General features: G+C 45.0%; 6 protein-coding genes across 6 annotated transcripts; 1 reads left to right on the forward strand and 5 right to left on the reverse strand.

The window, feature by feature from the left end:
* Positions 1-3,902: 3,902 nt before the first annotated feature.
* H6S33_000474 (uncharacterized protein) lies at positions 3,903-7,187 on the reverse strand (the record flags this gene model as incomplete). Its single annotated transcript, XM_044831855.1, has 3 exons — positions 3,903-6,249; positions 6,380-6,681; positions 6,771-7,187. The coding sequence occupies 3 exons, from the start codon at positions 7,185-7,187 to the stop codon at positions 3,903-3,905; spliced, it is 3,066 nt and encodes a 1,021-aa protein (XP_044700033.1).
* A 4,972-nt stretch (positions 7,188-12,159) lies between these two features.
* On the reverse strand, positions 12,160-17,102 carry H6S33_000475 (uncharacterized protein; the record flags this gene model as incomplete). Its single annotated transcript, XM_044831856.1, has 8 exons — positions 12,160-12,843; positions 12,919-13,553; positions 14,329-14,439; positions 14,497-16,196; positions 16,247-16,651; positions 16,743-16,855; positions 16,923-16,989; positions 17,053-17,102. 8 exons carry the CDS (start codon positions 17,100-17,102, stop codon positions 12,160-12,162), a joined length of 3,765 nt encoding a protein of 1,254 aa, XP_044700034.1.
* Positions 17,103-18,422: 1,320 nt separating this feature from the next.
* H6S33_000476 (uncharacterized protein) lies at positions 18,423-19,591 on the reverse strand (the record flags this gene model as incomplete). The annotated part of the gene is made up of 5 exons (XM_044831857.1): positions 18,423-18,479; positions 18,540-18,606; positions 18,684-19,232; positions 19,303-19,336; positions 19,405-19,591. 5 exons carry the CDS (start codon positions 19,589-19,591, stop codon positions 18,423-18,425), a joined length of 894 nt encoding a protein of 297 aa, XP_044700035.1.
* Positions 19,592-20,302: 711 nt separating this feature from the next.
* H6S33_000477 (uncharacterized protein) lies at positions 20,303-21,960 on the reverse strand (the record flags this gene model as incomplete). The annotated part of the gene is made up of 3 exons (XM_044831858.1): positions 20,303-21,499; positions 21,569-21,626; positions 21,686-21,960. The coding sequence occupies 3 exons, from the start codon at positions 21,958-21,960 to the stop codon at positions 20,303-20,305; spliced, it is 1,530 nt and encodes a 509-aa protein (XP_044700036.1).
* Positions 21,961-22,182: 222 nt separating this feature from the next.
* H6S33_000478 (uncharacterized protein) lies at positions 22,183-23,222 on the forward strand (the record flags this gene model as incomplete). Its single annotated transcript, XM_044831859.1, has 2 exons — positions 22,183-22,240; positions 22,312-23,222. 2 exons carry the CDS (start codon positions 22,183-22,185, stop codon positions 23,220-23,222), a joined length of 969 nt encoding a protein of 322 aa, XP_044700037.1.
* A 686-nt stretch (positions 23,223-23,908) lies between these two features.
* H6S33_000479 (uncharacterized protein) lies at positions 23,909-26,361 on the reverse strand (the record flags this gene model as incomplete). Its single annotated transcript, XM_044831860.1, has 3 exons — positions 23,909-25,934; positions 25,987-26,098; positions 26,187-26,361. 3 exons carry the CDS (start codon positions 26,359-26,361, stop codon positions 23,909-23,911), a joined length of 2,313 nt encoding a protein of 770 aa, XP_044700038.1.
* Between the last annotated feature and the right edge of the window lie 1,337 nt (positions 26,362-27,698).

Below are 27,698 nucleotides of genomic sequence, written 5' to 3' on the forward strand. Positions count from 1 at the left end.
CCAGGATCGACAACTGCAGAAGGTGTTGAAATCGACACCGATTAAGTCTGCCATTCTTCCCGGAGATATTGGTCTGTATCTCGAAAAAAATCCTGTACTGGTGCTGTAATCGTGGTCTCTGCTGTCCATCAAATTGTGATTGCCATTGACGTGGGTCACTTCTTCAGCAATTAATTGATTGTACCCATTAACGTAGTTTTCCATCAGGACAGCTATCAATATATCAGATCAGCCTCTGTCTCTGATTCTGTGTCTAGGTGTTCCCGCTGAAAAAAAATGATATCACTGCTTGGGAGCATGCACGTACACTCCCCCCAATTCGTTCAGCGCCATATATTTCATACAAATTTGGTCTTTTACCAGGCACAATTAATTCCCGGCTCCACGCGCGATCTCCGGTTGCACAATATATAATTCCCCGCGCACCAGCCTGGGATTTATTAATCTAGACAACAATGCAATAAAGGGTTTTAGAGCGCCGGATAGGGCACATCCAAATCTGCAGTCCGCGGGCTGGTGCAATTGCAATGGCAGAAAAATATCGATTACGAGCCTCTCTGTGTATTTCATTGCAATTGTATCCCATAAAAGCCCCAGGCCCTGGGATGAGGGAAAGACCTGTTTAAGTATTCCTCCCCATGGGATTTTCTACCGCAACCGAGGAGACCTGGAATATCTTTTGACCGGCATGAGCATGAGATGCACATGCATGGATCACCTAATTATTTAGAACCACACCACTCCATCTGACCTCAGGGCACAAGCTGTCAGCCTGTAGACTGGATCTCAACTCAAGCCATGCAGTTTGGGTTGGGACGACATGAGGTGCATGTTTGACGCAATAGTACATACATGTACCTGTATTATCTATGCCAAGCAGCCTTAGAGCACCTACATAAATCTACATATGTACATGTAGCTACCGGCAGTTCAACTCCGGCAAAATCGAGCTTGATTATGTATTGCACATGCCACCCGAATTAAGAAGTCTTCGTGGGCAAAATCTATTTGCTAACAAAACCTGTCCGTTTTTCTCTCTTCGCCCACACAATTCGGGAGTAACAAAATACTTAGGTATGCCCTTTGTTACGTGCCAACAAAATGAATTTCATTTTGTGTCTTTGCGAACGGGACTGCTGTGTTTTTACCCAAATGGAGGGATCGGTCTATCTTACTTGCTGCATCTGCGCATAGAGCAAATCATTTCCGCACTGAATGGCTTGGCAAGGAAATAATTCCGATCTCTCCTACTGTCTGTCACTCATCAGATTCGGATGCTTATTTCAACGTCACCTGTTGTGTCCCACTCTACGAAACCCACCTATATCATTTTTTTTTTTCCTTTCAATATTCCTCACAAAACAGTATTTTTTGACTTAATCTAATTGTCCAACTGTCAAACTGGAATGCAACGTAGGTTGACTCATATCGTAGATTACCATCATTCTTCCAGATCTTCTCGGAATCTGGCTCTTCCCTGTATATATGCGCCAGCGATAGATATTTTTCGTAGTGGAACACCATCACCACCCCACTGTGCGCAGAAACCTGGATTTCTTTCATCGCTTCTTTCCGAGACCTGCATGTATATGCAGTTTGTATTCAAAGGAGATCTCAAGAGCAGCCGCGATCTTGAAAAATGATAAGGCTCAGCCCTCGGAGACGTTGTGATTCGAGTTTTGGAGTCTGGCTTAAACTCTTAGACCCGGCTTAAGCTGTAAAGACTCGGATGCCAACGATGCTATTGATAAGAGGGAAGCATAGAGATTGGATGAACTCGTGAATGGCAGTATTGCCGTTAGCCGTAAGAACAATATCTGCCAATTACAATGATTTACGTTGAGAACGTGTATGACATTAACAGTAGCTCTTGACCGGAACGATATCCGTAAAATGCTGAAGGTAAGAACTGATGAACCAGCGAGATACACCTGCCTGATTCTCAATATTCAAGCCTTTCAAACCTTTTCGCATACTATATGTAGTAATATGTAACGAAAGTGCCGGATCGTCAGTCTATTTTAGATCACCCCAATCCGCGCACGAATGAAATTCCATTGTTCCTCGGTGTATAGCGGGAAAAATCGGGGGTTGGAACGAGGTGTGTGATGAGATCTGGCTCAAGTTCGGACGAAGATTCAGCCTTTGAAGGATATATATCATAGAGCTGCATAATTAGCTGCTTGTGATGTTGCCGGGAGGCTCTGCGGATAGTTAAAAAAGGAGTGTTGTGTCTGAAGTCACATGAATCAAGCCGCCCAATACCCCAAAGCCTCCCAGCCCCCAAGTTACACGCATCCTATCCCTGGACCTCAACACAGAGAGCCATGTTCATCCGTGGTTCAGTGCCCGCATGTGCCACGGCTCTACATAGAGCATATATTCCATCTGAATGTTTACCCAAAAGACGGTACGCTGCGCATGCGCCATGCTAAGTTAAAGACTCCCAGGTTATTATATACATAACTTCCCACCTTATACTATTGGGCTTATTATCATCACAGTTTCTCACTCGTGCGAAAGATGGAAGCACCAATAAGAATAAATTTAGGACGATTAGTAGGGTTTAATCTGTAGATCAGCCTAGGATATGTCATTGATCGATACAGCCCTATAGGCCCGGCCTACCAGAACTTGGCCAACCACCACCACCGCCTTAAAGATTTGTGACCTCCGAACTGTTTGTAGTATACTACTAAATGCCAGTAAACGCACAACCGTAGGTACAAGTACTCTTCGAGGGAGAGGTCCACGTGGCTACTCATTTCTTTCTTCTAGCATACGTGTGTAGAGTAGCTTCCCATCGTCGATTTTATCATTTCAGAGCACGTAGCTAGCCCTGTTTCTAGGTCTACATACGCCTACCAGGCTACCACATATGACTTCATAACAAACGCCCCTGTTCGTTTCGGTCTTGCATACATGTATATATGAACATAGAACATCACTCGCTAGTGACAGTGAGCCCCGATAACGTTTCCGCATTGTGTCACAACCTCACGTTGCCGAAATCGCCACAATACCAAGCTTTTTTTTTTTTAAAAAAAAAAAGAAAGAGAAAAGGGGGCGGGGGGGATTCGGCGCTTTCACCCGTCCCAGCTTCGCATTGCTTCAATACCTATTGGATCCACTGTATATACGTGCGTACTATATACCATTGAATATTCTGATATCTCCTCGCTGATAAAACAAATGCGATGGTAAAATCGAGTACATTGCATGCAGCTCCGACAGTATATTGTACTTTATGCCACGCTATGTCTATGTAATGCCTGTGATACAATTCTCCCTCGTAAAAAAAGAGAAGAAAACCCCCGAAAACCGAATGCTCCACATGAAAATGAAGAAAGGCCGGACTCAAGTGCATTTCGGTGTATAAAACATAAATAGCTGACGGATAAGATCCTTCGAGGGGGTATGATCAAAATAACGTGCAAGAAAACCAGATGAAAAACTCCAAACCCCAATATCCTAGATATGAATATAAAATTGTTATAGACAGTAAATGATGAGAAGAGATAAGCAAGAATGTAACCGGAGGAAAATTGGTTAGACTGGCCCAGTTATAAACGCCACGTTAGTAGCATTAGACCGACGTAAAGAAAAAATGCCGAAAAATAAAAATAAAACCCATAAAAAACTTCACATAACATCTTCGAATAACAATAAACCCTCCATTCAACAGCGCTATCCAAAGCCTGCGCTTCAAACAATAAAGAGAAATCACCGCACAAAAGGCTACAGACAATATGGAAAGAAAGCGAACACCAATAAAAAAAGGGGGGAGGAAAAAAGGAAAAAGGGAAAAAAGGAAAAAGCAGAGCAAGTAACATAAATAATAATGCGAGCCTCCTACCACTGCTGAAATAGCTCAAAAAATGACCTCAGGGTCCTCACGAGAATCAACTCCAATCACCTCTGCCCATACCTCCACTACCACCAAGACCACCACGACTTCCCCGTCTACCAGGAGAACTTGCGGATACATCTCTGCCCCCGCTCCCCTGTTCTAAGCTCCTCCTTGTTGACTGATGAGTACCAGTCATGTCACTCATGTCAAAAAGCAATTCGTCATCCTGATTATAGCTCGGCGTTCTTCTTTCAATAGATGACGGCCCGTTCATCCGACTAGTAGGCGCCCCACTGTTGATACGTTCGCTTATCAGGCTAGATGAACCAGCTGAGGGCTGTCCCCGACTTAATCTGCCACGCGAGGTTTGACCAGAAGATCCAGGACCGGAAGGTGTACTTCCTCTTGTATACCTCTGCTGGAATCGTGGCCTTTCCCCTTCAACAGAATCTATAGATGGAGGTCCAGGCGGTCCAAATGCCAGAATATCATCGCTGCCATTATCACAAAGTTCTCCAGAGTCTTCCCTGCCAGAAATAGCTGTTTCAGATGCATTTTGTAGATCTAATAGCCGACTTAGACTTAGTGGGACCATATTTACACTCCCTAAACTAGCACTCTGACGCTGATTTGGACCATATGCGACAGTCGGATCGAAGTCGAGAGAAGCACCGCCATCTTCGGGCGGTTGAGACATTGAGTTTGATCTACGTGGGAAGGGACGGGGTGAATTGGGAATGTCCAGTGGTGATGTCTTAGAGGCCGTAGTCATCTCTTGGCCAATCTCCTGTCTTCTTTCACCAATAGCGCTCTCCCTATTGTTTTGCTGCCCCCCCCGGGGCGGGCGCGGAGAACGATGTCGGCGTTGATCATACTGTGCAGTGAGACCTTCACTAAGTCGGGATGGAATTGCCGGGGTGTGTGGAGTGTGTGGGGTGTGTGGAGATATTGGTTTTCCAGGAGATGAAGATGATGAGAGTGCTGTCGATGGCACCATTACTGGGACATTCGTCAAGTGCCTGCTCGATGTCGAGGGCGAACCCAGTGAAGGCTGCAGCAACAGGGACGAAGACATTGACTCTGCCAGAGCACTTTGCGAGTCTCTCATTTTCTGAAACTTTGATAAAGCATTTCCTGCCCTTTTACTTGAACCTTCACCAGCAATTCCACTAGGCTGGAAACTCTTGAGTGTTTGTCTTTGGCCGTCCGCCAGCATCGACATAAAGTCCCTTATTTGAAGGTCCTCGTCCATAGTGGAGTTAGCCCCAGCGTCCAAATAAAGCCCTGATCCGGGTGCAGCCGATGAGCTATAGCTAGCTTTCCCACTGCTTGTATTGTCATCATCAGTCCGGCTTGCTCCAGAAATAATCCTTGGCCGACGTTGGCCGAAACTACTTGTAATACGCGTAATAGGCTGGCCTTGAGCAAGGGGAGATGACCCGGGAAAAGAAGATACAGGCACAGGTGTTTGGTTAGGTGTCCCGTCGGGGAGTCCAGGAGAATTCCTAAATGTTGGCGACATTGTTCCCAGGCTTGGCCGCTGCCGATGGCTAGGAGCTACTGGGGTCATGATTCGACTTAACGACGTGCGTGGTGAGGATGCCACCTGATCCGAATTTGCGGGCGAAGCCGACAATGAAGGTGATTTGAATGGCTGCATAAAAGATACTGAAGGTCGCCGTTGTACACCTTCAAAGCTTCGCAGTGATGACTTTGAACACTGTATTGACCGCAGCCCAGTGGGAGGTCGTTCGATAGGCGAACTATTCATTGAAGCCCTATCGGCTAGCTCTGCAGCAGTTCTCAAAGCGGATATCGGGCTAGCGCCCGAAGGAACTGCTCCCTGATGATGAAATGAGGATAAGCTTCCGTATGTTTGATTGTAGTCCGGTCTTGGTGGTGGATGAGTATTAGCTGAAGGCAACGAATTCATTTCTTTCCCAACAGAGGCGTAACCAAGAGGTTGTTCTGAAGGGGCCTTTTGTGTTAATGATGGCCGAAAATAGTGTTCATCAAGATTTATAAAATGCGAGCTCAGCAGGGCTTCGGAGTCATCAACCCTAAACTCGCAATTTTTCCTAAATTCCACAGATATATCAAAACACCCCGCTGGACTTTCGACCCTTGGGAAAGAATATGTATCTGTTACTTCTTTATCGCCCTCATATAGTGGTACCTGTAATAAATCCCATTCCTTGGGGGCTCGGGTATAATTGCTGCCATTAATTATTCTGCAGTTTACTTTCAACGTACTGGTATTGAGTTTAACCTTCGACAACCGCCGTCGAAACTTCCAGGTCGGCATAAGTCCTGCATAAGCATACAATGCACGGAAGAGTATGATACCCTTTTTATATACCACTGGAAGCTCTGGCGCATGAGCGATATCATATGGAGGGCTGATTGCAATATTACGATAATGTTAGTTTCCCAAACGAAGTATAACCCGTAAGATAGCATAGGAAAAGGGGAACAAATGAGGGCTTGGTATCTTTTGAAGGTAAGAACTTAAGGAAAACCAGGGCATACCTCAAATCTACGGTCCACCTCTCCATAATCACTTCGTGGCGCGATCCACCACCACGCCCAGCCTTCCTCGATTCTGTATTGTTTACTCCGGCCACAGCTGCAGCTGTATCAAGGGCTTCATTTACGTTCCATCTCTTTCCTTCGCCATCTAGAATTACTAATGATTGGTTTGCTGTCAAATCTGTTGCGTCTAGGTATGTTTCTATTATCATTGGAGGAGGTCTTGGTTCAAAGCAATCCCCCTTACGCCATAATTCGAGGATTTCTCGAAATGCGTCCGTCTCGTCAAGCTCGATATTAAACTACCTCGGGCAAGAATATTAGTGAATATCCTCTCTTCGTTAGGTATATCTGATTCACAAGCATAAAACAAATGAAATTTTTGCCATACCCATCTGTTGACTTTCTTTTGTCCACTCTTTGGTGAAAATGTTGGGGGCAGGACCACTCTTGCGTGTAAAATTACCATTGCGGCCTTCCCAAAATATGCCTGCACTATCTGATTTGCTTTATCTCTGCTTGTCCTCTCGGCGGGTGCCCCACCGCCACCACTCCCCCCTGGCACATTCGATGAGTAGCCACCATGCGATCCGGAACGTGTATGTCCTCCTGTAGCACCCCCAGAAGCGATATTCGTGAACCCCCCAGAAGAAGTTGAACCAGAACCATCCATTCCAGCATATGTAAACCCTGCGGAGAATCGTCTTGTTGATGATGAATCCGGGTCGTCGTTGGTTGTTGCTCCTGCAGCAGTTGTTCTCCGTCGAGGAGGTGTGCTCCAAGGGAGCGGTGATTCGTGTCCGTACATGGCGAGAAGATCGTTATGTAATCGATCGACGGGAATAACTCGGTGGGAGATAGGATGAAAGCTGTTGTATGTATATTTATGGGTGTGGGGGGTGATGCTGCTAAGCAAAGATGTCAAGGTTGTCTATGAAATCCTGATCTGCGACAGCCATCACATTTATTTAATCCACTGTATTTTCTCGAGTATCTTAAATCCCTTTTTGGTCTCTCCCTATCCTCCTTTCTCTTTTCGCAGCTTTTGATGTGTTCTTAGGAAATTCCGGGGGAGGTGAGCTTCGATAGCGATAGAGCTAAGTGTATCGCTCGCTTGATACTTGGTGGCTAGCTAGCGGGCAAGGGGTCTGGGTGATGTGGCTACAATACTCAGCAAAGTCGATAGGCGATAATCAAATTATCCGTGAAGGCGAGCCAGCGCCAGAAAAAGATAAATCAAACAGAAATTGGTATAATCTTGAAGGTGGCGGAGAGATGTGAAGGGGCGCGGGAAGTGAATATGTGGGGGGTTGGATAACTAAACGCTGTTTAGCTGAAGGCACGGACAGGGCAGGGCAACCTTCTAACAGAATAAGGTTATGAATATCACCTCGAAAACCCAAGAGCGACAGCGATGAAAACGCGCAAAGGATAATCGATAACTAGGCGGATAAGATATCAGGCGATGGGGGAGTAACTAGGAAATATACTACTGGATCGAAGGGGAAGGGTTAAGTACACAACAAATTTGGTGAAATGCGAGATAGGGTAAAAGAGTAGGTAGGCAGAAAAGCATCAACAAGGTATACAAAAGTAACAGTGAGATACAGGTAGTTAAATGGGAGCAAGGAATACGCACTTACAGGTCCAACACTGGCTCCGTGGATCTTTTAGTCGCCTGAAATACAGAGCCTTTGATTTGATATCGCGGAACACTGCTGGTGCTAGTTCTGCACAAAAGTACTAGAACAGAGGAGTACAGCACCGGTTGCCTGTTGTCCCCAGTATGTACCCGTAACTAGTCAGTGGTGTTGTTGCTGAAGAAAGGGAAGAAGGATGGATGGATGGATGGAGGGATGGAGGGATGGAAGACGCTTGTACCTGCTGTAACAAAAGATAATGGATATGCCACCTGCAAGCCTGGCAAACCCCCTTGCCGAAGTTCTCGATACGATGGCAGCTACTAATCACACGTCCTCAGGTTTGATTTTCTGATGTTTGGGCAGATTATGTAGACATTGTAGCTTCGAACCTTGGCTTTGACTCAAAGGACCAATCGAACAATAGGTGTGTGTAACAACCACACCTCCACTATGTACCTACATACATACAAAACAGCTGTACATACAATACCACATATGTATGGATCAAATTCCACCTTCTCGAGCTTCCCACTTCAAAACTCCACTCTACAGCTTTTCATAAATTAACGGCACGCTCATTGATAATAAAAGATGGTGTGGGCAAGTGAGAAAAAAGGAACCCGCTGCTGGTATGCGAGCAGGTGCAGGTTGCAGACGCAACCAAACAATCTCGCGTGACTCAGGACATTGAGATCGAGACGTAATTCGTCACTGGGACATGTTGGAACAGAGACCGTAACCCTATCCACATACCTAATCTCATAGGATTGTACGAAGAGTAAGTGCCCTAATCAATAAGATACATGTATTATGTCTCGAGGATTAGAACACAATCCGGCTGCTCAATAGATATTATCCACATGAGCCTTGAGCTTTAGATCTACATACGGTATCAACTTGGTGGAAGGTACTGTATATCGTACTATATAAAGTATATACGCATGTTCTAGTTACATGATCATGATAAGGCCGGGAAATAACTACTACACCACCAAAATCGGTATCCTGTCGAATACAACCCAGTGGATCTTCAACCTATCGATAAGAAAATCCTGGCAATTATAAACCTAAACCGCCCAAGTCATCAACTATAGTACCAGATCTATAAATACACTGCATTTTATCAATGATCGGTGTTTATTTCCGTTCATGAATACATATGTAGATACTCTACATTTCGCATTTTTTTTCTCAGTGCAAGCTCTATATAAATATATAATTAAGTATATGTACTTGCGGCGAGAATAAGTTTCCGCCGGAACACCCAAAATTGGCCACCTCCCTAAGCCCCAATTCTTATCTAAACACCATGAAACTTTCAGGATAGGAAGGTACGCCTTAGAAGAACATATATTCTGAGCTATAATTCTTCTCACTAAATATGTGGGAAGTTATGTGGCTTTGAATTTACAAATTTTGGGATATGGCGAATTTTGCCAAGACCCCATACAAATTCGAGGTCTTGGCACATTTTCTGAGAACAACCGAACAAAATGCTCTACCATCCATGCTATTTTTTTTTTATTTATTTTTTTTATGGAATTAATACTGCCAGAGGATTCTCCTAACTATTAAGTTATCCTTTACTGATTGGTATAAGTTATATCTTAAAATGGTGGGTTCTGGGGGGGCTATTTGAAAAGGGCTGATTTTGGCGTTTTGGTGTAGTTTTGCTCCGCAACGGTGATTTACGTCCAGGCGGTGTACGTGAAAATGCGGACAAAAGTGGTGGCGGAAACTCATTCTCGTAGCAAGTATGTATGTATACACTAGTAGTGACCCACCTCGCGACCGCGAGGTCTCCTCCCACCTGAGAACCTCTCCTACCTCCGTGTAGTATTTGACACCTCCAGTAGCTAATTAATGGCCAGCTCCCACCTCCGTGTAGTATTTGACCACCTCCAGTAGTTAATTAATTTCGCCCTTAGCCATCTCAACTCATGGCCAGCTCCCACCCCGTTGACCACAGCCAGCTCCCGCAAATGTCCACCTCCTCCGGTAGTGATCCAGTTCTTTCATTTAGTAATGAGGTATCTCGACTCATGCCACCTCCACTTAGCCACCTCCAATGCTACCTCCAATGCCAACCTGTAGATGTGTATCTCCCATGGCCAATTCCAATGCCACCTCCAATTAATGCCAGCTCCAGTTAATGACACCTCCAATATTGCCATCCTGTTAATGCCACGGCCAGTCTCACTGCCCGCTCCCAATTTTTGCTGGGGTTAGCCGGTTGCTACGCAGTTTGTGCAACCAATCAGACTGCAAGGACTTCAGAAAAAACCATAATCCAGTACCGGGTGTTGAGGGTAAGTGATCAGAATCTGATAAGTGAATGTTGCGGTGAATACGTGTATTTGTCTTATCAGATTCTGATCACTTTTCGCTACACCCTAGTACATAGTAGATATGTATGTAGTTATCAATCTGCATGTCTATCAGTATGCCACTCTGTGTCATCAAGACAGGTCAGATTTTGTAGGAAACCCGATATCACGGCAGTTTGGCCAATATGGTAAATAAAAGGATTGAAAAAAAATAAAAGAAACATAATTTTTGTGAATTTGCCAGAATCGAAATTGGGGTTCTTTTGATAGAGCCAAAGCATCGGGATGTAAGTCCATATGGCCTACATGTACGTTGCATATTGCGAGTACCATGCATATATTAATGCCTGCAGTGCTTTGACTCTATCCCGCTGCTGTGGGCTTGCTGCCTAGTAGAGGCACAGATATGGAGTGACTCCCAGTGGTCTGTATGTATGTAGGCTTACAACCTTGCAAACAAACAAGCTTAATAGATGTATGTACGTCAAAGACTCATAAGAGTCAACTACATGTATTTTAAAACGAATATCGTCCATATGTCGTTTCTAACAGCCAATAGATTTGTTTGCCGAGAACTAGAGTACATACAGTTTCCGGTAGAATTATTGCGAAAGTCAGAGCTAAAAGAGTGGATTTTGTTGGCCAGTGCTCGTAGCAAAAATCTTTTAAGGGCCAATAGGACTATCGGGTCACGGAGAACCCACTTTCGCAATAATTCTACCGGAATCTGTACATGTATCCCAGCAACACAGCTTGGGTCGCCTCCAATCCTAAAGCCAGCTAGCTACATGTAGGTACGTATTAGTATCATACCACATATTGAGTAGCAAATCACACCAGATAGGACCCATGTATCTAAATACATGTAATCATGATATCAGTGATCTCAGAGCCGGTTTCTATCACTAAGATTTTGCGGTCAGGAGGACTAGTAGTAGTATGGCTCCGCTCTCGAGCTCGATTACCCCTTTGTATATTTGCCCTGACTAAGCCTTCCGTTATATCTGTGTAACCTACAAGTACTTTTATAATTGATTGGCTCCCATATAAAATGAGCTTAGGCTTTGCAATAACCACAGTCACAACTTCTTCCCTTATGGAGTTACTATAAACCTCTATAGCTAGATCAATAATATTGGTTTCTTAGGATATCTATAATCTTACGCTGTAATTATAGTTGGTTAAAATTTGAAATTCCGGTGCTAGAGTGGCCACGTGGGCAAAAATAAAGAATTGAGGGGAATATATGTATTTCTACATGTAGTCAGGCAGGAGGAGGCTGAGGTTTGCAACACCGTGCGTGGGCTTTAGGGTCAATCTATTGAATAATATCTGGAACACCACGCATGCATAAAAACCAAAATCTAGCTTTAATTTTTTTTTTGTTTAATTCTCTACCTTTAATTGCGTTTTAAGCACCCCATTAAAGTCTACAACATATGCGGGAAATCAATCACGATAGTTTGTTCTGCTTGATCGTATTTATCAGCTCCACCCGGAACCCTTTTGTGTATAAATATCGTTGATTATCTCGAGCTTTAATGCACTGTATCTCGAAACTTTTTAGTTAACGATATAAACTGATGACCAGTACACGCAACCATAGCGCATGTATGTACATACATGCTGTATACGTAGGCGTCGGGATACGAGACTCGAATTTAACTACTCCATGAACAGATGAGCTAGAACAGCCTCAAAACTCTTTACTCAATACTAAGAAACAATGGGGTATAATTGAAAAAGTGGCTTTAACCATTCACGCCAGTAGAAGAATCAAAAGAAACTCTACTCCTTGCTAGCAGGTAGATTAAGCCAAGCCAACCAGCTTCTTATTCCTTTTCAATAACTTCTCGAGTTTCTTCTCGAAAGCCTCTGTTTCTTTTCTTGCTGCTATGACCTTTTCCTTCAATTCCTCCAAAGTTACCTTTCCCTCGCCTCCCCCCTTCATCTCCGCCAGTAATGTATTTTTTGGCATCCATTTCCACTCCTTCATGGTTGTAGGATACCTCTCCCATGCTTTTTCACGCTTTCGACTTTCTTCCAGTTTCAAAAAATGATCTTCTTGCTGTTGTGTGAGGCCAGTAAGGACATTACCACCGGGGGTAACAAGTTGGTGCATCGTAATTGTACCGCCTCCACGGAGATTTATCCCCGTTATTCCAGAATGCTTCAACTGTTGCCCCTGAGGTTCGGACTTGGAACTGGTATCATCGCGAGTCTTGATCTGAGCGAGTTCGTCCGCCGTTACGTGGAGCTCATACCTGATGCCTACTATTGGTTTAAACATTTCGAGAGTAGCGAAGTGAATATCGTTGATCTCTTGAAGAAGTTGAGCCACAGTCTTATTTGACGCGGGGGGCTGTTCGGGTTCTGTCTGCGCTGGTGTTGCAGTAGCCGTGCCGACTGCAGAATTTGTAGGTGTATCACGCTTCTCCGGCATAGGCATCTGGGGGACATCCAGCTTCTCCGTCGCATGAGGGCTTGGAGGACTCTCGATACTTCCATCAGCACGCTTCTTATCCTTCTTCTTCATTCTTCCAATGATAGGGGCATGGACCTCCTCCACTTTTTTCAATCTTTCTTGCTGCAGCTCACGTTCCTTCTCCTCGGCCTCCTTGCGGCGTTCTCTTTTAAGTGCGCTTTTGCTCTTCTTCTGGGGTTGTTGCTGGGGTTGTAATGGAGGGGAAACAGGTCTACTTGACATCCCAGATACTGATGCTGTTTCTGATACTGCGCTCTCCGAGTTTGCACTTTTAAATCCAGCTTGTGTCGGGAGAATTCTGATCATGCGAGGGGCTGTAGGCAGGCCCGGTGCTGTCTCGTCTTTCACAACATCAATGATAGTTGGAAACGTATCAACCTTGGGTAACTCTAGTCTTTTTTTACTAGATGAAGCCGGCAGTAACGCTGCTGAGGACCCCGACATCGACGCCTCCTCATCTGATTTTGTTTTCCATGCAGAAGGCAAAGTGGGAATTTTTGAGACAACGCTTGTTGTCTGCTTACTCGTGGCTACTTTTTTCGATGGGATGGAGATGGCAGGTATGGCTACAGGTACAGTTGGTTTCGTTATTGCCGTTGTTTTAGGGGGTGCTAGGGCTGGGAAATCTTCCTCGCCGATGATTCCAGGGGTCAAATTTCGTGATGGTGTTTGAGACTGGTTCTGGGAGAAGAAACCCGTACTGATATTGAGACCGAAACCTACAGTACAGATATTTTAGTATTTATGTTTTGAAAATCTGAAGAATGGAAAGCCGATAGGTAGTTAGGTATTGTGGGCGGGTTCTGTACGGGCCTTCATCATCAACTATAATCATCTTCCTAACATATCTTTAACCATGACAGGAGGCAGGCAGGCAAGGACTATTCTACACTGCATGATTCTCTGATTCTTCTAACTGCAAAATGAAAGGAAGAGAACATAAATACTAGAAATGAAATACATGAGAAGCGGCAGCCAACAATGTAATCGCAAAATGTTAAAGGTAAGGTATGGACATACATGCAGTGCTGAAGTGGTAGCTTTCGAAAAGCGTAGGCCCGCAAGAGACTTTTCAAACACCGTTTCCAGCCCATTAGGCTTAGTTTCCACCCATAAATAGGATTGGTTTTGGTCTTTCCTTGTCCTGCATCCAAACCCCCCGAATCCAAAACAAAATTTTTGAAATAGTAAGAGATAGCAAGGGACTGGAAATAAGAGAACCCCCTATAGAAACGGTTGCACAAAATCAATAGCACAGTCAAAATAACTGGATAAAAGAAAAAAGAGAAACCCATTCCCCAAATACGAACGCCTCGAGTGAAAAGAGAACACAAAATATAATCAGGACATGAGAAATAGTAATAGTATCCCTGCCTGCCCGCCTGCTGCCGCGAGCATCCATGACACTTCGAAAGAAGACCTGCGCAGAACCCTATAATTCCACTACCTACCACCTGCCGACATTTCCATAGTACATGCTCTGATTGTACGCACCTTGTTGCCCTTGGGTGTTTCCAGCTTGAAGTCCTTGATGGTGTAACTGGTGTTGTTGCTGTTGGGGTTGGGCGACCCTAGCTTGGAGAATACTAGGATCAACAAGATCGACTGCATTTGGCAAATCAGTATACCTTCCCCCACTCTGTAGTGAAGCAGAAAGCATACGTTTTCCATCTCCGGATCTTCCTAGCCCACTTCCAGAATTGGCAAGTCCACTGGCACCGCTTCCCCTCATAAACTCCCTCAATAACACCTCCGAATTCTCGCTTTTTCCATGATGACCGCCCAGTCCCAACCCGCTAAATTGTCCACCAAGACCATGTAAAGCCCCCATAGGTATTCCCATTCCCGGTGCAGGTGGAGTGGGAGCACTCTTCAATCCTGGAGGCGGTTGTTGAACGTTTCCACCCAACATTCCGCCACCAAGACCTGGAGCCCCCCCTGTTGCTCCGTAGAACTGTGCAGCAAGCTGTTGATTGTGTAGTTGTTGCTGTGCCTGTTGAGGCATCATACGGACTTGTTCGGCCATATGGACAGCATTGCCACGAGGGTTGACGGAGGTTACCGCTGAGGCCGGATTCTCATTGGCAAATGTATATCTCGAAGATTGGCGCGCGTGCATAGAACCAGAGTGTGATTGTTGTCCTGGGCCACCTAAAGAGGCAGCACCAGCTTGGAATGGATTAAACGCTTGTTGTTGCTGATGAAGCAGACCGCCTGGAGTGTGCACCCTCATTGAATTTTGTTGCTGCTGCTGCTGTTGCTGCTGCTGCTGTTGGAGTTGCTGCTGGATGTTCTCTTGTTGTTGAAACGCACCAAGCCCTTGTTGTTGCTGATTCGCTGCGGTTTCCTTTAGCAATGCAAGAGGATCCCTTTGTAGTGGGGTTGCTCCTCTCCCTGCTACATTCAGAGGTAGCCCTGGCGCCCCTGACATGGTACCAACAGGTGGCTGGGGTTGTGAAACCTCTTCCACTGACTCTTCGTGGCCATGATCCTGCTGACTTCTCATCTTTTCTGCAATTTCTCTCCTACGCTTTCCACCATGACGATCAAACATTGGCGGGATGTTCTCGATATCTTGGTATTCGTCAGGACTAAGAAATTTGGTAGAGAATACAAATTTGAATTTGGGATTAGCAGCGGCCTTTTGACATCTCAAGAACCGTTGGAAATGTTCATCCATTGCTGATGGCTCTGGTTCAATTGATTTAGACGGTGGGGGTGGCGGTGCAGTTTTATTTACGGGAGGGGGTGGAGGCGCCTTTGGAGGTGAAGAAATTGATTCCGAAGCTACATCTGTAGCTACATTGGGAGATTTCCCGTTATTGGAAGTACTGGATGTAGTTGTCGTTGATGTTGAACCTTTACCCCCGCTAGTAGCACTTTCCCCACTCTCTTGGCTGCGACTTTGTACCATTGGAGCTGCGGGTGCGGTCTTTGGACTAGGTGTTGAAACCTTTGATACAGTGGCAGAGATAACTTGCTGCTGAGGTACAGGAACGGCGGACCTTACTGCAGGTGTCGGTGGATTCTTGGCCCAGTTTGCTGTTGATGGTAAAGCAGACGATTCTCCGCCATCAGGGGTGCCGGAGCGCCCTTGGTGTGAGCTTATTCTGGTCATTTGGGCGCTATGCTGGTGTAAAGGCGGTGGGTGGGGCGGTGCCGCTGCTGCAACTGGAGGTTGTTGCTGTGGCGCTGGTCCTCGTGTAGATGCTGTATGCATACGGGTGTTGTATTCAGATAGCCCTTGGCGATCAAAAGATTCAGCCTCTTCTCCCGGCTCATGTAAGAACATGCAATTCTTATTAGGACAAGCTTCGCCGCGAAGATAAGCAGAACAGTATTTCGTAGTTCCATAGGTCGCTCTACCCTGCAAGTTAGCATAAGTCTAGGAAATCATGTACACAAACAATACCTCAAGGTTCTGTCACCGTTTTGACTTCCATCTACGGCCGCAATACAGGTATGTGCATCTTCTTTCCTAGAAAATGTGACATAAACTCCGAGTCCTTGCGGCGGTCCTTGTGGGCCAGGACTGTTGCTACCCCCCCCTTGTCCATCCTGGGCCGTCGTCCTTTTATTCACAACGATCTTGATTATTTTGCCATATTGACCAAAATATTGTGCACCTCTTAACGTTTGAAGTAAGTCCTCCTCACGGATACGTGGATTTAGGCCTGTAACGTAAACGAGGTTCTTCTGGACAACTCGGAGACCTCGAAGACGTTCACGATTCAGAGCCTCGGCTTCACGTTTCTGAGCTTCATATTTACGTTTCTCCGACTGTTGACGATCCTTCTTTGCTTTCTCGGCCCTAACTCTATAGAATCGCAAGAAATATTTAATCAGTAACGAATTCCAATTTGCGCTGCAGGAATTCAGCGTATCAGCGCACTAAAGATGGAACCTACTGTTCACTGGGAATGGGTTTATATTCAATAGTCTTTTCGTTGTACGCTCGTCTACAAGCAGGGCACAGGCCATTTAAGTTCGTCCTGATATTGTTGAAACAGAACTGGCATATCTAATTGAAAGAACTTGAGTATTGATGCCACCAGGAAGCAGAAAAGAGTTACTTTAGGAATCCTTACCTGGTAGCCACAAGGACAAGGTTTAAAATTCTTGTCTTGGATATCCAACTCTTCGACACAAAGAGGACTGTAAATCTCGCTTTAGTTAGTGAAGGTGGGGGAGGGGTAGCGGGAAGGAGTAGTGCGGTACCAGAACTCCTCGGTGTCGTCGATGAAGGTGTCTTGTTGTACTCTCGACATTGATATGGGTTAACAAGAAAGGCGAATAGATAGAACAAAGCAGTACAGGTATTTGGATGATGTGATGGTGTGGAAGAATATCTATGAACGCTGTACAAGTGGAGTGGAATAATCAGCAGTAAGGGTTGATGGTGGGAAAGAGATGAGGTGGGAGTTGGTGTCTAAGTTGTTTAACGAATCCCGTGGCAGGAATGACTTATGTAAGCCCTCCAATTAAAACAGCCTTGGCTTACAATGTCACATACGTACATGTACCGGGGGTGTTGAGGGTAAGTGATCAGAATCTGATAAGTGAATGTTGCGGTGAATACGTGTATTTGTCTTATCAGATTCTGATCACTTTTCGCTACACTTTAGTACCTACATGTGGGCACACGTGTAAGATACATGGCTCATTATAAGAAAGGGCCAGAATACTTTACGATGTTTTGCCTCTGTTTATGTAACGAATAGCCAGCAGAACCTCAACGCGGCATATCTGTACCTACATGTACATGCAATCTTTAATATAGCTACGTTTTCGCTCGGATTATTTCTGTGAGTGAGCTGCACACCTTTCAAGCCAAAACCTTCATGTACATACAAGGTATCTCTGGGTTAACACATAGTTATGAGGAGCCTCTAGTATTATCCTATCACAAGAACTTCTGAACGATCCCGAGGCCCATGAAAAACAAAAACTCATTATATGTCAAAAGGCTGCGATTTATAATAGGTAAAATGGGAAGTATTCAAAAAAAAAAAAAAAAAAAAAAGCGCTAGCGAAATTTTATCGTAGTTTATTTGCCTAGGACTTTGAACCCGCAAAAATTTACAAGATTAGATGAGAAAACGAGATAGTAAAGTCTATCATGTACATATTTATGTAAGTAGCAGAGAAGTAAACTCATATCCTTATATATATACAAGCATTTACCGGCCTTTGGCCGGAGTAGGAACTGTTATGGCTTAAACAATATCAGTTTACCAACGCTTAAGATCACTGAAACCCCAAGATGCCCTGTGCACATATCTGATATACTATTTGGTTGACTCAAGTTATGTTGGAACCAATATCTACTGGCTGACTCAAACATATTTGATAGAATATCTACTAACTCCAACATATTTGATAGAATATCTACTTACTGGCAAACATATTTGATAGAGAAAAAGAAAACCCCTCAAACCTGGCCAATCAAAACCTTTAAATAACACATTGCATATCGGTATATCTATATACTTATTAGATATACATATGCGGTATCTTCTCCAACTTGGAAGACGCTGGTTTATTTGGGTTTGTTCATTTGCTACAACTTTAGCTGATCAAAAATAATATCATTTCTTCTGTTCACCTTTACTCTCCGGTTCCGGAGCTGGTGTCGGGAGTTTGAACTGCTCAGAAAATGAGAATAAGCCCCCCCGAAAGTAGGAAGGGTGCCCATAGAAACATACCGACTCAGGTTTATAATCACGACCACTTCCAACCTGCTCCCAAACACTACTACCACCTTGGAAGTTCCTACATACATACCATTGTCAAATCTTTATTCCTACTAAAACTCTTTCTCTAGTATCAAAAAAGTCATGAGAGCATACCTGAAAGCTTGTGTCATCTCCAAGGGCTCTACAACGATTCGCTTCTTCTCCTCGTCGTACCGCAGTTCAGTGTATCCCGTCAATGGGAAATCCTTCCTAAGAGGGTGTCCATCGAAACCGTAATCCGTCATAATACGCCTCAAATCCGGATGTCCGACGAAGAAAATGCCAAACAAATCATACGCCTCACGTTCATACCAGTTGGCACCATCGTAGAGACTGCAAATTGAAGGAACTGGTGTAGCTTCGTCGGCATAAGTCTTGACGCGAATTCGAGAGTTGTGGTGTACAGACAGGAGGTTGTACACGACCTCAAAACGATAGTTCCTTGTAGGATAATCCACACCGGTAATATCAGAAACCTGAGTGAACTGGGCTGCAGTGTGATTCTTTAAGAAGGTAAACACAGGAAGAACAGATGTTGGGGCAATATAAATTGTAAGCTCGTCTTTCCAGACAGAAAACTGTTGAATGTGCTTTGGCAAGCACGAGATAAGATAACGCCCATATGCGTGCAGCGATTCGCCAGCAGAGGCATACTTTTCAGCACTGTTGAGCAGTAGGTATCAGTATCATTGATGACTGTTTTATCGAGTGCGAGATTTGTATGTAGCCTTACGGGTTTACAATTGGCGCTGAGAGAGGTCCAACCGCTAATCGTGATATAACCACAGTCAGTAATTGGGTGGGTTTAAATAGTCAATGAGATAGTAAATCATACGGAGTCTTTCTGCTTTCCTAACGTTAGGAAGTTCTGAACCATCTGGTCTCTTTTGTCCAGAGTAATAGGTCCTCATAAGGGTAGTGGCGGGGAGAACTCCCCGGAGGGCGGGGGAGCGGCTACCACCAACGGCAGCCTTAGAAAGGGAACGCACAACGGCGCATGTGGAGTTGGTCCGAGCGGACATGGCGAATTTGTTCCCCGACAGAAAGTTAACGGGAACGAAGGAGGTGGTTTTGATGGGTTGATGACGGCGAATTGGGTAGATGATCTTTACCGGCGGACCTTGGGAAGTCACCACTTCTTGCTTAGTAATCTCATAAGTTGTCACTCGATATGCCAAGAGCAGCTGGAGCTTATGCACTTCATAATCGTGTCTAGCAAGGTTCTTGATCAATTCACGTGTTAGTTATGAAGATTGCGAATATTTTGCTTTCATATTAACGATCAAATATTGCAGGACATACTTATAGGTGCACGTAGAGTATGTAGGTAAGAACATTAGTACATAATTCACTCTGTCGTATATCGGTGGTCTCTTTCTCAGATATTTTTTTTAGTGCCAGTGGTAGTTGACTATATTATTAGATGCAGTTTCTAGATGATGTACTTATATTAATTTACCTACATATTATGTAGGTACTGGTGCATTGATAGAGATATCGTAGCATCAATTCAATCCATCACGCGTACATCAAGTCCAATAATATAACTTTTAAGCCAACAATAATAATTCAACTTCACGCAAACGGGAAATAATATTACATGTACTTACTATGCTAAAATTTGGATTAACGTTACAACGGAGTGATAGTTTGCCAGATGAACAGAATGTAGACCTAGCAAATACATGACGAAGAAATTAAATGAAATAAGAACATGCCAAATACTGAAGATATCAGTCAAACACGATCTTCTTTCCCATTGGTTTCCCCTTGACTGCTTCTTGTACCTTTGCCTGTTGTTCCTTCGCTTTCCTGGCAGCCTCCCAACTTGGATGTAAGGGCCCTTCAACTTCTGTGGGTTTCCCTTTCTTCTCTGCAGTACTCCCCTCCTTCCTTCCGTCCTCCCCTCTTCCTTGTTTGATCCTTTGTTCGATTTTTTTCCTACCTTTCTCTTCCTCTCCTTTTTTGACATGATTCGCCCCTTGCCCAAACTTCTTCTCCCACAAGGCTCTTCTAGCTTGCTGACCCATCCGGTTCTTCCGCTCTTTCGGCTGTGCCGGCCCCTTCTTCTTTCCGTTTTTATCTTTGTAATAGTCGGCGTCAATATCGGAATCAGAGCCAGAAATGTAACCGGACATGAGGGTAGGGAGAAACGTTGACTTTACCGAGTCAACAGGCTTCAGCTTTTCGGATTTCTTGACCTTTAAATTGGTGGCCTCTTGCGTTTGATTATGTGGGTCTGGGTTTGGTTTGGATTCGGATTTCGATTTGGAAGTGGTTGGTTTAGCGTGCTGAGCTCGTACCCCCTGATATTCCTCGTCGTCTTCTTCGTCTTCTTCGTCATCTTCGTCATCTTCGCCAGACCATTCATCATCTGTACCCCGTTGTAATGGGCCTTGATCCTCATCTTCGTCTGATGATCCTGCCACCCTATCCATGAAATCGGCAGCAAAGGCATCCAAATCTATTTCTGCATCTACTGATTCTTCAGAGTTCAAAATCCCACCCCACTCTTCTTCCTCGTCCTCACTCTCGCTTTCCTCTTCGGCAGTAGATTTATTGTCGATTTTCATCCTCTTTACAAGACGAACTGTCTCAACAGTCTCCCCACTACCTTCTTCAGACTCGGATCCCACATTTGTTTCTGTTTCAGTTACCTTCCCCTTCCCCTTAATACCACCCTCGCTTATGCCTATCGCCGACTTGACATTTCCAACCACCATTGCCATTGCTTCTTTGACAGCGTTTGAGTTGTATAATCTTGCAATTATATTCCTTTTCGCTATTTCTTTATCGTTCAGCTGAGCTTCTAATTCCTTCCGTGGTGCGAGCCAGGGAGGGAACAAAGGAGATGTTGATATAGGCTTGTATTTTGAAAATGTTTTTAAGATATGATTTGAGGCGAGAGAGTTAAGGTCGATTTCTTCCGTCTGCATCAGTACAAAGTTAGCATTTGCTTCTATCAGTATTCAGAAGCGTGGAATTGAACTTAAGTGTACCTTTAGAACTTCGAACTCCAGCTCAAGTTTCTTAACAGTTGCGTCTTCATTCTTTTCCCTATAATAAACAGTCTAAATCAGTTTCTTCACTCTTTAGAGGAAAACCTCCTCACTCACCTAGCAATCTTTAGTCGTTTCACAAGTTTCTGTTTTTCGAAACCCTTAGCTTTCTTCAGGCCGCGAAAAACCAATTTTTTTCCATGTTCTATCTTCTCCTCAACTACTTTGCGAACCAGCTCAATTGCTTGTGGGGGGAGACTCGAGGGGTCGGAAAGGTCGGTCGGAAAATCTAACTCTTTTTCGTCTTTTTTCTGAAAACGAGGATTCAGACGAGGGTTTTTACGGCCATACTGAAGGGCAGATAAGAAAGGTTGTTTTCTTTTGGGTGGCATTATGAGGAAGGAGACTGTAAACTTGTCGATATTATCTGATTGTTCTATTCCATACCCTCCGCGATCCCAGATTTTTATTTTCATCGTCAACGTCAACTCTAGCTAGTATAGCTTGGCGTAGAGGCCCAAAGCTTGGCAGTGGGGCTCTTTGGCTTTATGCAATTAACCCCACCAAATGCACACAACTTCTTATATAATTATTCCAAGATATCGATCTCTAAAATGGGAAAATCCAGCAAAGATAAGCGCGACTCTTACTATCGCCTTGCAAAAGAGCAAGGTAGGAGATATATTGTTTCTCGAATTTTATAGTAATTTTTGTGGAAAGGTCGCTGACTTTTATAATACCAGGTTGGCGTGCTCGTTCCGCTTTCAAGCTCCTTCAGCTCAACTCTCAGTTCAATCTTTTTTCCAATGCTACTCGTGTAGTTGACCTCTGTGCTGCGCCTGGTTCTTGGTCTCAAGTGCTCTCCCGCACCCTCCCACCAACATCTACTATTGTCGCACTGGACTTACAGCCCATGACACCCCTCCCGGGTGTTATAACACTTCAAGCGGACATAACTCATCCCTCCACACTTCCACTTCTTCTCTCACATTTGGAGAACCAGCCTGCAGATCTGGTCATCTCTGATGGAGCCCCAGATGTAACTGGGCTGCATGACCTTGACGAATACATTCAATCACAGTTGCTTTTGGCTGCACTCAACCTTGCTACATGTGTCCTCGTTCCCGGAGGAGGATTTGTAGCAAAGATATTCAGGGGTCGCGACGTTGCTATCGTTTTTGCGCAATTGCGATGCCTTTTCGATCGGGTGACATGTGCAAAGCCAAGGAGCTCGCGCGGGAGTAGTATCGAAGCCTTCGTGGTCTGTGAGGGATATAGGCCACCACAGGGTTTCCAACCATCACTTGAAGCACCTCTAGGGCTAGGGACATCATTCCCGAAGATAAAAACCACAACTGTGCAGGAGGATCAAAACCTCGTGGATGGGGTGCGAGAGGTTTTATTAGAAAGCATAGATGGGGAGGAAGAGGGCGTAGGACAAGATGGAATGGACGTTGTTCGGTACATAGCACCATTTATAGCATGTGGGGATCTAAGCGCATACGATTCAGATGCGACAAACCAGCTACCAGATGTCGATGAGAATGGACAAAAGAGATCGAGTATAGATCCGATACAACCCCCAACAGCACCCCCGTATAAAACTGCTCTGGAAATGAGAAGGCATCTAGGTGGCGGAGGTGCCTTGCGATAGCCATTCTTTCGGGGCTTTCTGGACAATATGTAAAAAATTAAGTGGTGGATACTTTATTCTTCATTAATATCAAGACATAGAGAGTTCAGGTGACCAGAAAGAGTAAAGAAAGAACTAACACAACTCTCGATTCACCAGAGATATATACATGTAGTCTTGATGAAACCTCACCACTATTTTCTCGCATTAAGATAATCATCTTCACATAATGTATAAAACCAGTTTATAAAACCGCCAAATCTGATATGTTGCTATCATGGTGTTGGAGGAGATTGAAACGATGCTTAAACTGGAAACGATGCTTAAACTTGAAACAATTACATTATATGTAATTAAGAAAGTAAATACCAATCGAGCACAGAACGTTGTAGATTGGCAACTTGAAGGCGTCTCAGCTAAAAAGAGAGAAAAGGTAAAATCAGAGAATGTAAGAAACGCGCGTATTCACTCTTGATAATTTGCGCTTAGAAGATATTGGGATATTTAAGACGGGGGCCAAAACGCTAAATAACAACCACTAAAACATATAATTTCCTCTTCACCTGACTTCTTTCATGGAACACAAAAAAATAAGAAAAAACTTTTTGCCCTTTTAGATTTATTAACCACGCCATATCTTCCAACCAGTCCAGAACCTCTTCCCCGCCAACAAATTCCGGAACTTCTTTGACTAAAAGAAAGCCCTACTATTCGGCAGGTGTTGTGGCACTGCTACCTCCATCACCACTGTGAAAACCCCTCTTACCCCTTCCTCTGGATACTCTGGTCCCTTCGTACCCTCCCCTAGATTTTCCCCTTCCACCAAAGTTTCCGCGGCCTCTATAGCCGCCCCCCATATTATTGTCGCTTTCGCTAGTATTTCCGCCAACAGCCGGTCCTCGACCCCACCTACTATCGTTCATACCAGGTCGGTTGCCACTTGATATGCGATCGCCAGGGGTGAATTCATCCTGCATCATTTTCACATACGGCTTGCCGTTGCGCTGACCTGGTGGCCCTGATTTCAAGTCCTCGGGTAACTTGTCAAGAATTTCCTTCGTCACTTCCATACTTTCAAAATATACGAGGTAGAACTTAAAAAGGTTTCTGGTCCTAGAGGTTTTCTCTTCAACGCGGAGAATACGACATTCATCTTCGGGTGGGAAGGTTTGGCGAGCCTCGGTCTCGGTGAGAACTCCAGAAATGTATAGACCGGTTTGCTTGGTCTTTTCTAATGGCGACTGAGAACTGGTGGGGGCCGTATTTTGAGCTGAAGCTGCAGGAGTGTCGACCTTCGGTAGTGCGGGGGGGACTGATGCGGGACTTGTCCCGTTACTGGTAGGTGTCTTCTCTGCTGTTGGTGTGGCTGCTGGTGTGGCTGCTGGTACGGCTGTTGGCAAGGGAGCAACAGGAGCCACCGAGGGAGTAGGAACCCTATCCGCAGCAGGACCACTTGGTGCTGGTCGTGGGGTTGCAGGTTTTACCACTAGAGACTCTTCCTGGGGGGGAGGTGGAGTCGGTTGCTTCGGCACTGGGGGGGGCACTGCAGGTTGTTGCACACCTTGGTTCTGGGTCTGCTTTCTCGGACCTACAGGTGGAACTGCTGGGCTAATAGGCGCATTTGCATTGTTGGTAGTTGGGATAGAAGGAACGCTAACGTTCACCGGACCAGAATCTGTGCTAGGCGGGGCCGCTGAAGTAGTTGGTGCCATTGTAGGCTTTGGCTGCTGCTGCTGCTGCTGAGTCGGTAACTGAGGTTTCCCTCCCCTATGATGAAAGTTGAAACCTTGTGCTCGCATTTCGGTTCCAATTCTTCCATTCTCAACCTCCAAGACCAGCCAGCCAAATGCTGCGTCAGCCAGATTGAAGTTCCACATATTCTTGAATGCAGACTCATCAACCTGGCCAGCACCAGGAGCAGCATTAGCTGGGGGGCCGCCAAATGGGCTACCTCCGTTTGAACTTGTCGGCATCTTATCCACAATTGCTAATGCGTTTTCCAGAAGCTTGTTTTGGGCGGTGTTTTGTTGTACAGCAGCAAGAACCTCGTTTTTGACGGTTTCCCATACATCATTGAAAGATGCTTTAGAAGAAGCAAGTTTTCCACGATAATGATCTAAGGATGGGTTGACACTGAATTCGTTATACGAGCTACCGTAACGGAAATGCAAACCAGCAGAAATTGAGAAATCCGCTTTGAGGGTAACTGACAATTGGTTTAGCAGTCCCTCGCGGGCGGGTGAGGCATGCGTAATGAAAATTCGGGTTTCTGCAGCGTCGTAAACTCGGTTCGCTGTATCTACCAGATCTCCCATCTGTAAGAGAGTGGTCCACATTGTTCCCTGTCCTCCGGCGATCGTGGTTTTCCCTTCTCCAATGTCAAATAGCTTATGCATGACAACAGCACCTCCCAGACCCAACAACCGAAGCTTAACACCACCAACATCTAGAAGCCGCGACGAGGCCTCGTCAATGATATGTAAATTGTTGATTCTGTACTCGTTTGATCGGAATTTTTCAAGAACGCGAACATCTTCACATGCTCCCCAAACCGTGTAAACAGGAACATCTAAGGTATATGTTCCTGAGAGGAATAGAGGAAGTTCGGAAAGAGGGTTCGGCTCAGCTCCGACGAGTTGTTTGATAGGTACATGGCTTGCACCGGGGCTCTGAATGCTCTTCTTAAGACGTTCGTCGAGAAGGGGGGAATATTGAGCCACATGTCGTAGCGTTCTATATGAAATGTCAGTGTCGACAGATTTTAGGTTGAAGCGAAAGAACGGACTTGTCGGCAATTCTTTCTAAAGAGCTATTATCGTAGAACCCAAAATCACCAGTGTGGATGATATGATCTGCATTGGCTTTCTTCGCAAGTTCGTTTAAAGACCTGAGATTTCCTACAAGAAACGAAGAAAAATCACAAAGGAACAACGTCAATAACCTCAACTGAATGTAGCACGTCAGGAATTGGAGTGTATAGATTACCTCTAACATCCGCAATGCACAAGATCCGCACTCCACTCTTCTCAATGATCTTTTGTTGCGGTGGAAGCTGTACTGGCTGAGGGGGAGCTCCAGGCACCTGGCCATTTGGCACGTATTGTGGATGATGAGGAGGTGCACCGAATTGAGGGCGAAGTTGTGGTGGGACCTGGATCATAATAAGAGGACTGTCTAAAATTGAATTGGGGCGAGAGAGGGCAAAGTTGTATATGTAGAACAGAGGATTGAAAGAGGAGTGGGGGCTATTCAATATGGAGATGGGGTGGGGGGTTGCCGGGGTACTTGTGTGTAACTTACTGAGGCCATCATATGTGGGAGATTTGGGCAGCTAGTGGCAACAACGGTAATGAGATAGTAGCAGTTGGTGTGAATTCGTAAGGGTCTATGAACTAACACGTAGATGATAGAAAACGAGGAGATGGGTGGTGGGAGATGAATACGGGAGATGGAGACGAGGGGGAAAGGATGGAGAGGAGAAAAGTGGGCGGGAAAGAGAGGGAAGGAGAGGAGAGAGAAGAGAATAAAATAAGGCAGTCAGCGACAACGGCAGAGGGCGCAAATGGACAACAGAGAAGCGCAGGTTGATGTGGAGAGCCTTGCCAGGTGGAGGAGAAGCACGAGCAGCAGGAGCGGCAACGCAGCAGCAACAGCTAGTACTCTTATTCTAAGTGGACAGTTGGTATATGGAAATTGCGCTGATTGGATGAATCTAATTTTCGATCGTGGACGAGTGGACAGCTCCCGCGAGCGAGTCGTCGTGAGTAAGTACATGTAGTGAGTCTTAATTATTTTATTTTTTTTGCTCTATCAATCAATAGGGTCCCTCACTCCGTGACAGGGTTGCACGCTCTCTGGATGCGGTTACTGTTACTGATCACTGTGAACGCTCTGGTACATACATTCCTCCCACCCTAAAGTAGGTGGTACAACTACTAAAGAAGACCGACAACGAACCTCATTGCCAGCAGTTCAACCAGAATTTTTTTGATAAGCGATTGTTTCATGCACCACATGTTTAACGTGTTCTCGTAGAAGACCTTCACAACGTTCAAGTATGTACCTAGAGCATTATCGAAGCTGAGATATGCCGGCGGGGTCAGGCGCTGATGTAGCGTGATTGACAACGTAAAGACAACGACAGTTCATGCTGCTGGGTCTTGGATGAGGTTTCTCCCGAAGTTAGACTGAGTAATTGGTCATAAAATTAAATGCACATGTACATATGTATGGGACACACGACGTAAATTCATCTGTTATTACATGTATGCATTCCAGCCACAACGAGATAATATCTGAATAGGGTCACGACCATGAGCGGCGCTGATTTTGTAGGTAGCGCCATATGATTTAATCTTGGACACTGATATATTAATCAGTACGTAAATAAGCAAGACAACTCAATATTAAATCTTACACATGCCCTACAGTGGTATATGACAGAGATAATATAAACATAACAACTTCAAGAAGTATTCCATGATTTAAAGCCTAGAG

This window comes from Morchella sextelata, assembly GCF_020137385.1.
Source record: "Morchella sextelata strain SCLS chromosome Unknown scls_1, whole genome shotgun sequence".
In the NCBI taxonomy this organism is placed as follows: Eukaryota; Fungi; Ascomycota; class Pezizomycetes; order Pezizales; family Morchellaceae; genus Morchella; species Morchella sextelata.